This window comes from Oikopleura dioica, chromosome 1 (assembly GCF_907165135.1).
Source record: "Oikopleura dioica chromosome 1, OKI2018_I68_1.0, whole genome shotgun sequence".
Lineage (NCBI taxonomy): Eukaryota > Metazoa > Chordata > Appendicularia > Copelata > Oikopleuridae > Oikopleura > Oikopleura dioica.
This window is the reverse complement of record NC_137291.1, coordinates 6,500,083-6,509,860: the sequence shown is the minus strand read 5'-3', so window position 1 is coordinate 6,509,860 and position 9,778 is coordinate 6,500,083. Positions and strand designations below refer to the sequence as shown.

The following is a 9,778-nucleotide window of genomic DNA, read 5'->3' as shown; positions in this document are numbered from 1 at the left end:
TGTTTGATCGTTTTGCATAATCCTCCTCGATAAAAATTGCTGAATCCGATTCTTCTTTCAAGATCCTTTCCGCCATCGTTCTTGATTTACGCAGCTTTTCTTCGTTCTCACCTAGTCTCTGAACTATACCTGTGGAGCTTTCTGTTATCAAAACGAATGTGTCAGGACAATCTGCTTCTTTCGCCGCCAGCCGAAGATCTCTTTCAAGATCTTCTTTGGTCACGTGAATCGCGATTTTATTTGGAACTCCGTTCGCTTGTGCTGTGTTGATTTTGATTAGTTTCATTGTTAAGATTTGCGTTTGTCTAAAAGCATATAAATTTTAATTTTGATTAGCTAAGTGTCTTTTATACCCGGACAGACTAGACAGTTAAGGAGAAGTGAGAGGTTAACTTCAGTAAAAGAAATTGTCAACAATGAAATGTTTTCGCAATGCGAGATTTAATTCTTCCCGTTGTAGGTGAAAGTTTCATCGAACTTCTTGACATTGTCCGCCTCAAGTTGAGCAAAAAAAGATTCAAAGTCGGTGTCTGCATCGAGGCACGGCAAAGGAGGATTTAAATTGTTGGAATCATTTTGATTAGGCTCTCCGATTTCGTTTGCTGGTCGTATATCTGGCTCAATACTCTTGTTATCATTCCATGATTCGGCACTTTGATTTGGTAGAATAATGTTCATGTCATTATTTGTTAATCCTTGCTCTGAAAGAGTTCTCGCTCTTTTGGTTTGTCGATGAGTTTGTTGGTCAGTAGTTGCTGACTGTAGCTGATTGCTTGGTTCCACCATGTGTGTCCCTTCATGCATATTTCCGGTAAAATTTCCCTGGTTACCATCTAAATTCAAAATTTTGTCAATGTTATCAGGCAATAGGTAAGCTTGAATTTTCTCGCCAGTGTTATTTGCCATGAAGAAAGAGTCACTGTCGCCGACAATTTTTTGCCGTTTAGCTGGTGGGCCGGTCGCATCAGTTGAGTCGAAAGCTTGTTGGCTTGGCTGAATTCCGCCGTTTCCAGTCTGATTCATCAGTTGTTGGTTCTTTGTCTGCAGGCTTGATTGTTGACTGTGATGGTTGGTAATAATCGGAAGTGGTCTTATATCGACAGCTGAGACATTGTTGTTCAACGATCCGTAATACACCTCTTGAAATCGCAAATTGAGAACTGGAGGTTTATTTATCTCTATCACTTGTTGTGCCCTTTTCTCGTTTCTCACAGAATGTCCCGGATCTTGTCTCGTCGGCACCATGCCTGTTTCAGCCTGCCAATTTCTAGGATCCCTTCCTTCAGAAAATCCTTGAGAAGTAGTTGATCTTCCTTCATGGAAAGAATGTTCAATTTTCCTCACGAACTCTTCCATCTTTATTTTGGAAATTCTCATCTCGGAGTTGGTCTTGATCTTTAAAAAGTTTCTCCAAAACTCTTGCTGTCCATTGAACATTTTATCAAACGCAACGCGCACTTGTGTCCCGATTCCCGTTATATTTCCATGTTTTGATTTCCAAACGTCGCACACAAATGTTGCTTTGCAGATCCAGAGAATTAAGTGCTCCCTTTGGTCTCTTCTTTTCCTTGACTGGCTAATTAACCAATGATTGTAAAGAGCTTCTGATTGTCCGACGGAGAAGTTTTGCGTGGCTATGAATTCCGTCGTGTCTCTACGGATTTCTTCTATAATCGCAATCATGTCGAAAATTATTTGCCATTTCTCTGGTTTCTGTATATGTTCGGTTGGTGGATATATTGACAGGACTCGTGGAAGCACATAGCGGTAAACCATTTCTTTTTCGGTGCCATCTTCAAAATAATAAAGGATTTGTTTTGATTTGATTGGCATTTTCACGATATCAAAAAATTGAAATTTTTCAATTTTCGAAGACAAGTTAGTCTTACTTTTTTAAAGGTGGTGATTTTGAGAGGGTGCGCACTTCCTGAATAATTTATTTCTTCTATCGTCTGATTGGATGCCTGAGTCAATATAGGTGCTGCGAGCCACTCAGAGCGCGCGCTTGTCCATAAATATTAATGTATTCAGCGCCGAAATTTTCGCTTTTGAAATCGGGCGTCATTCTGCATTTTGCCTTCCTTGTGATCAGTCGCACTATTTTTCGCGTATTGTCCAGCTCTTTGAAAGAGAAGAAAAAACTAAGAAAGAGATGATTTATTGTTTTAATCTTTTTGGAAATAAAAATTTCACGTTATTTATTTAATACTTATTCTTGATAGTTTTTTTTTTTTAAATTTGTTGTTAATGCCCTCTTTATCCAAAATTATTCAAAATTGCCCCTTCTATTTTTCTTAGGGGTGTAGTCATCGCTTTTTTTGCCAAGTCTCAAATATTAAATCTGGGTCAATTTTTTTTTCCAATCCTCATAGAACTCTGAACAAATTATTCGAATGGTCATTTTCTCTATTGCAACCAGAAAAAAACAAGAAAACTCTTTTTCTTTTTTTTTTGTTAAGCCTAGGTATACCCTTAAGATTATTTTCGATAAAAAAAAAAATTCTTAATATGATCCGCCTAAAGGATTTCCTATCGGTGGCTGCCCTTAAGGGTGCAAGCTCCGCTTTCTGTGAAAATCCCTGGCTCTATACCCTTAATAACCCATTTATCCTTACCTTAACAAGTGTCATCTTTGATCGCAAGTGAGGTAGCAGCTGGTAAGCGTGTGGTTTCGGAATACTTCTTGTGTTTTTCTCTGAGGCTGGGTTTCTTTATACTTCTGACACCAATGTTGTAGTATGGCTTGCGTGAAATAAAGACACACTACAATTGTAATAAAAAGCTAATAAGCGTTTCCGATTTATTCTGCGACCAGCGCTAGTACAGTCTCAGTACAGTAATCTCTAGGCATAAAGCCGTATGTCTTGCTCAAAGTGACCCCTGAGAACGTTACTGATTTGATGGAGGGTGTCGTCCTTATATAGTGGTCACTTTTCTACGAGGATATTCTCGGCTTATCCGAGAATATCAGAGCAGCGCCCAAGAATATCGGGAGAGCGTCCGCGGATATTCTCGGCCCTTCCGAGAATATCGGAGCGCCGCGCGAGAATATCGGCGGAGCAGCCGAAATTATTGGTGGTGCAGTGAATAATTAATAACAAAAAGGGAAAAGGGAAAGGTCGCCGCGCGTTGGGCGCGTACAGTGATCAGTAGCAGAAATACTATGTAGTAAAACAGTCATACGTTATAGTCATACTATAACAAGGGTATTCTGTTCTCCTTTCGTAGACACAGTCGCATGCTGTGCCGGAGATCCGCCTATAAAACCGGAAGTTTTTCCTTACTGTCTAAAAAAGAGAAAATGGGAGGAATTGCAAAGAAAGGACAAATGCTTATGACCCAGTTCTTTGTCAATCTTAAGCCAGACGATGGTAAGACAAATCTAAGAGGTCAGACAGTGTACGTGCACTCCGTTTCAACAAATCATCGGGATCCTGAGAACAAGGATGTTAGATGCAGAGGATTTGCATTCAAGTTTCCCGGCCAGGAAACTGTAATGGTAGAAAATTAACAGCTTCCATAAGGTTTTTTTTTTCATTCTTTAACTAGGTCCCTGTTACTGGAATAACAGCTGACCATTCACCCAAAGACACCAAGTATCAAGAATTGAAATATGTGGCTTTACGTGAAGTTTTGCGCAGAGCTAAACAAATGAAACTGGTGAATTTTACCGTAAAAATGCAAATCAAAGTCAATTTGATCGATGAGAAGTGCGAGAGATATCAGAAACTCAAAAAAGAATGCGACAAGCTGATCAAGGAACTCCGAGTGCGAACCAACTTTGTCAAAATTAGATTCAAAAGAAAGATGTCTGCAGAGGAAAGAGATGTCGATGAAAAGGCAGGATTTGCTTCGAGAATTCAGTACAACACTTATCAGGTAACAAATCGCGGAATTAAAAATTTTTGATTTAAAGTTTCCTGAAAATTGGCGTGATGAAGAATTGATGCAGCAAGTTCGAGAACAACCATTCTTGGTTGGATTCGAAGAGACTCCGAAGTTTCTCAAAGAAACCCTTGATTGGGGGATCACAAACGACGTTCTTTCTCGATACTGGTATCAGTAATTGTTTCAAAAAAACCTGAATTATGATTTATTTTAAAGTTATCTTGGCTTTGGATTCAAATTTCGAATGCCCGAAGACAACAACGATAACAATCAACATTCTGAACCAGACGATCAATCTAACGAGGTTTCTGTAGAAGAACAGGAAGAGAGTATGAGCTCTTTGAGAAAGAGGAGGGCTAGTAGCGAAGGTCCATCTTGCAAAAGGACCTGTCTGTAATAAATTTCCATAAGCTGCACTTGTATATATAGTTAGATATCAAAATATTCTTAAATATTAATATCTGAGAATATTTCCCGTCGTCACTTTGTACAAATGTGCTAACTGTATATATATTTGTCGGTTTTCCTGCTACTTATTTTACAACTTCCCCTCTGAAGCACGCCGAGCGCAAGAGCGTAAATCATGCGCGAAGAATCAGCTCCGGTGTCGCCAATTACTCCGGAAGCCCTTTTTCATCCCTTTGCTTTTTCCAGGTGAGTACGCGGAAAAAGTGCAGATTATAAGTACCCACTTTCACTTTTTCCTCTATAAAAGAATCCCTTCCAACTTTGCCACTTCAGTTTTTTTTCGTCGAATAGAGAAAAATGCGCTCTGCAAATTTTTTCTTCTTATTGTTTGGATTTTCCTCGGCGCAATTTGATTGCTGTCCTCGACTGACGCTGAATTTGTATAGAGATACAGTAGATTCAAGGAACGAGTTAGCAAGAGAATCTTTTATGAGACTTGATGAGCGTTTTATTTGAACTCGTAAATAGAAATCAATTTTACATTTTGCGGGAAGAAGAAATCGCGAATTTTCCTGACGCTCGTTTTGATCCTGGAACTGCAGTTTATTTTAATGGGGATAGAATTTACCTCTATTGCCGTTCAAAGATCTGGTTTGTGTCAATGACGCCCGGCGAATACAGTGGCTTTGCATATTCCAGAACGCACTCGGGAGCTTGTCCAACTGAAGCTGGGTAAGTCAAAACGAGCCAAATGGGATAATACCACTTTCCTTTGAATGTACTTGAATATTTGATTCGATTTTGATTTCCCATTCATGGCTGTTTTTAGATGGACGAATATTGATGGACCATTACCGGATTTAATGAGATTGGGTCCGTGTGAAGAGGAAATCATTGTGGATACAACAACTGAGACAAAACCAACAGAATCTTCTCCAGATGTAACAACGACAACGTCCTCTACGACAACAACGACTACGTCTACTACTACTTCTACCACAACGACGTCCACTACCACAACAACCTCAACAACTACATCTTCAACGACGACTACCTCTACTTCTACTACAACCACAACAACTACCACATCTACAAGTACCACAACTACGACGACATCTACGACTACAACAACTACTACTACCACAACCACGTCTACCACAACAACAACTACAACCACCACAACTACGAGCACCACAACCACAACAACGACGACAACTACCACCACCACAACAACTACAACCACAACGATCACCACGACCCCTAGTCCTTGCGATCCCAACCCCTGTCTCAATTCCGGCTTACCTTCCATCAACGGAACCTCGTGCGCTTGCTCCTGCCCGTCTGGATACTCTGGCGAGACGTGCGAAATTGACCCTTGCTCAAACAATCCATGCGAAAACAACGGCCAATGCTCAGTCAACGGATCCACTTTTGAATGCACTTGTCCTTCTAGCTTCAGCGGCGCTAATTGCTCAATGACGCCATGTACTGCAAATCCTTGCGTCAATAATGGATCGTGTGTTGTTGAAGGATCAGATTTTACATGCTCTTGTCCAGAAGGATTTAGCGGGGAGAAATGCGAATCAACCCCCTGCTCTGACAGTCCTTGTCTAAATGGTGCCAGTTGTGAAATATTCGGATCATCCTATCGCTGCTCCTGTGAGGAGGGTTTTTCAGGAGATAATTGCGAGACAACACCGTGCTCTCAAAATCCTTGCTCTGGACACGGATCATGCTCAGTAATCGGCTCTGGCTACGAATGCGCCTGTGATGATGGCTTTTCTGGAGAAAACTGTCAACTTACTCCTTGCTCTGGCGAGCCTTGTGAGAACGGAGGAACTTGTACAGAAAATGGTGGAGTTTACGAATGCATCTGTCCAGATGGATTCTCTGGAAAAGACTGCCAGGATGATCCGTGCACAGCATCTCCTTGTGAAAATGATTCCGATTGCACATATAATGGCGCCGAGATTGAATGCATTTGTCAAGATGGGTTCGCTGGCGCAAACTGCGAAATCGTATCAACAACAACCACATCGACGACAACGACCACGACAACTGAAGCTCAAGCATCCACTGAAATAATCCTCGATTATTTCAACCCGAACTCAACGTCTTTTGATTCCAACTCTTTCAACGATGAGATAAATACAACTCCATATTCTGATTCGACCCGAGAAACAGTAACACTGCATAATGAATTATTGATCACTCCCAATTCGCCGGATTCCGAATTAAACCGTGGCATTACAACAGACTCGCCGATTTTAGACGGGCTCTCGGACTTCAGCTTGGGCGATTTTCTATTTGGAACGGAGGATCAACTCACCACTACCGTATCTACTCCTGTGACATCATCTGACCCTCGCATTTTCTCCACCACTGATTCGATGACTACTGCAGCAGCCGAAGAGTTTTTAACAACAACGGAAGACCTCTTTATTGGAATAAATTCAGACTCTTACCTCGGTTCAGCAGGTAAATATTACATTGACTCTTTGTTTTTATTATTCTTTTGGGTCCCTTTTTTCCAACTCTCTAAAATTAACCTTCAAAGAAAACAACGAAGAACAACATCGTCCAGAATTCGGAGCGCTAAGCATCTTCATCTCTAAACTAACCAACGAGCTTGAAACCTGCCAAAACGCACTTAGAAAAGCGACTCAAAATGATGCGGCAGATTTTAATGGTCAGTATATTTAATATGTTCAGGGAGAATATTTGATCCAAAATTTGTTACTTTTGCATCTTTTAGACGATTTGAATCCGTGGATGCAATATGTTCTGGCTCACTCAACTCATTCGGAGACTTTTAAAGATCTTCTTGGAGGTAGAATGGTTTGTTTTAGACAGCATTTTTGACCTTGATTGTAGATCGATTCTGCGACTTATTAAACTTCCAGATTCGTGTGAGCACTCGAGGACTTCAACTCAAGCGGGAAATTATTAATAAGGATCGGGTAGACGGTACGGGCATTTATCATGTCAACAGCCTCGTGTTGGCACTATGTACTGATGTGTTTAACACATTCCGTATATCCCCGTCGACCCCTTAAAATAGAAAGTACAGTCGATCTGCAGCCGGGCCCAGGATGTTTTCACCGATATTTTTTATGGAATTCCGTACAATTGTGAGATCGACACTCTAGGATAGGGTTCACCAATCTTACTGTCGATACAGTACAAAAACGGCCTCTTTATATATGGTTTCGCATGATGCAATTTGAATTGAATATGCATCTTTTGCGTAATCAACCCGATTAAAATAGCAAAAAAGTCAATTAGAAAAAAACCATCAAAATTCAAATCTGACATATTCGATTAGAATCTGAAAGCCCTGCTCATTTTCAAAATGGCCAATTATGATCTTATTCATTCTCTTCTGCTTTCGTTAATAATAAATCGACAATTAGATCAAGTTCAAATCCTGCAATTGAACCTTTTTCACAGAACAGTTGGAGACAAGGAGGAGAATCTTTCTGGCAAAGTCGCTTTATGATTTGGAAGACGCGATAGCGACTCTGGTAACTCAAAGATATCGACAATGCCCGAGGTAAGTCAATAAGAGTTAGCACGAATCTCAATAATCGAATCGAATAGCTGTCTATAAGATTCAAATGCGAAAAGGCTACCAATTAGCGATTTCAGTTTATTTTCACCTAAGAACTGTACAGATAGGGGGTGCAATACAAATTTAAAGAGGTACACGAAACAGTGAGAATTTTGGAAATCAACGAGGAGATTGTGGCTTTTAGGATTAAAAAATCAAGAAAAACAAGTAGACTCTAAATAAAAAATAAATTTATCATGCAAGTTCGACGAAAAAGTTGACCGAAGACAATTCGAACAGCTCGCGAAACTCATCGTTGCTTGATAAAAATATTTCAGAGCCATCATTCTTAACCATTTCTATCCCTTGTTGTTTTTTTATTAAAAAAAGGGTCGCTTTATTTAATAACGATAAAACTTGATGATATAAACATAGAATAGATTGGGATTATTAAATCATTCTTACGCCTAACTTCGTTATTCACAAAAACTCAATTATTTTCACACGGCCTAAAAATGACTTCAGAATGATGAGATTCAAGTCTGCTATCCACAAAGTCTTCACCCGCGGTGATTTCGTCACGAAAATGGCCCGTTACGACCCTTATGTATACACCAACTGAAGCTGCTCATCTCCCTCTACCTGTATGATCTCCTGTACTACCCCCTGTATCTTTGATTCGGAGCTGTATCGTGTTCAAACAACAAGTGTTGGCTTCTACTGTAAATGCAAAGGAGGCGCGCTGGTGGCCCTCTTGCGCCGAGGGTCATTTTAATAAATCCAATCAATTATTAAAAAGCTTGCGAAGTCGGGTGCTATAAAATAAGGTTTTCGCCGCAAGAACTCAAACAAAACACAATTTACAAAATCCACTTTTTTCAAGGCTTGAAAAGAAAAATATGAAAGTTTTTAATCTTGTTTTCGCAGCTGTGAGCGTAGTCCAAGGCAGATATTTTAGCGAACGAGGATTTCCAATGCTGGTAAGATTATTGACTGATATTTTTGCCATAAAAACGATAAATACCTATAAAAATAATATTATTAACAGTAAAATAGGATTACTATTTTCAAATTATGCTTTCTTATTAAGGACCCCCCCCCCCCGTCAGCTTTTTTTGAAAAATCAAATTTCGGAATTTTAAAATTTTCACCCCGGAAATGGATTCCACGGGTCAAAAACGATTTTGAGGCTTCATTTTTGGGAGTCTATCTCGACTCCTTCACCCTTAAAATCGCATTTGAAAATTGAGCATTTCGCCGAAAATTGAAGAATTTGCCCTAATTTTGGCAAAAATATTGATTTTTCTTGGTCAAATCTTCGTCTTATCAAGTTTTTGAAGAAAGTTTACCTTAAGGACACATAAAGAACCATAAATATGGTGTTTTCAAAAATTTCAATTTTTCGGAGGAAAAAGCTGACGGGGGGTACCTTAAAATAAGCTTTGAACAAAAACTCATAGGGGACGACTCGGGCTTACGATGTACTGTATAACGCGTCTACACTTTAAATTCCAATGGCATGAATTAAAAAAAAGACCAGGAGCAAATGTTTTTTCAAACAATTATGGTTCTCTATCTATCGAAAAGTGTATGAAAATCTTAACTTTTTAGGTATCAAAGAGACACATTGAAACTCCCTGCCGAAAATTATTCTGGAAATCTCCTCAGCGCTTATCCTGCTATTAGAAGTCTTTTTATATTCACTCGATTTTTATATTTGCTACTCAATTCAAATAAATCCGCAATATTTGTCAATTAACAATTGTCTCGAAGCTGGCCAAGTTTGGAAAAGGCGCCACCTCGCGAGCGCCGCGATCGTTCTTGAAAAGAGCGTGACCAATCACATTTCGGCGCGAGGCGCTGAAAGAAATTTGGACAAAATCGAATCTAAGTCCATTACCGAATTGTGGTAGATTTCAGAAGGAAACTTAC

The 9,778-nt window shown here is 39.7% G+C and overlaps 1 protein-coding gene across 1 annotated transcript; it reads left to right on the top strand.

Moving 5' to 3' along the window:
* Window positions 1-4,295: 4,295 nt before the first annotated feature.
* Window positions 4,296-8,635, top strand: LOC145707839 (uncharacterized). The gene is made up of 7 exons (XM_081785460.1): window positions 4,296-4,542; window positions 4,630-5,028; window positions 5,126-6,774; window positions 6,854-6,985; window positions 7,052-7,126; window positions 7,171-7,849; window positions 8,372-8,635. The coding sequence occupies exons 2-6, from the start codon at window positions 4,796-4,798 to the stop codon at window positions 7,350-7,352; spliced, it is 2,271 nt and encodes a 756-aa protein (XP_081641586.1). The 5' UTR covers window positions 4,296-4,542; window positions 4,630-4,795; the 3' UTR covers window positions 7,353-7,849; window positions 8,372-8,635.
* Window positions 8,636-9,778: the final 1,143 nt, after the last annotated feature.

Coding starts and splice junctions, on each gene's coding strand:
- LOC145707839 (XM_081785460.1), top strand. CDS start 4,796: ATGAGCGTTTTATTTGAACTCGTAAATAGAAATCAATTTTACATTTTG. Junction 5,029..5,125: donor GCTTGTCCAACTGAAGCTGG/GTAAGTCAAAAC, acceptor GGCTGTTTTTAG/ATGGACGAATATTGATGGAC. Junction 7,127..7,170: donor TTTTAAAGATCTTCTTGGAG/GTAGAATGGTTT, acceptor CCTTGATTGTAG/ATCGATTCTGCGACTTATTA.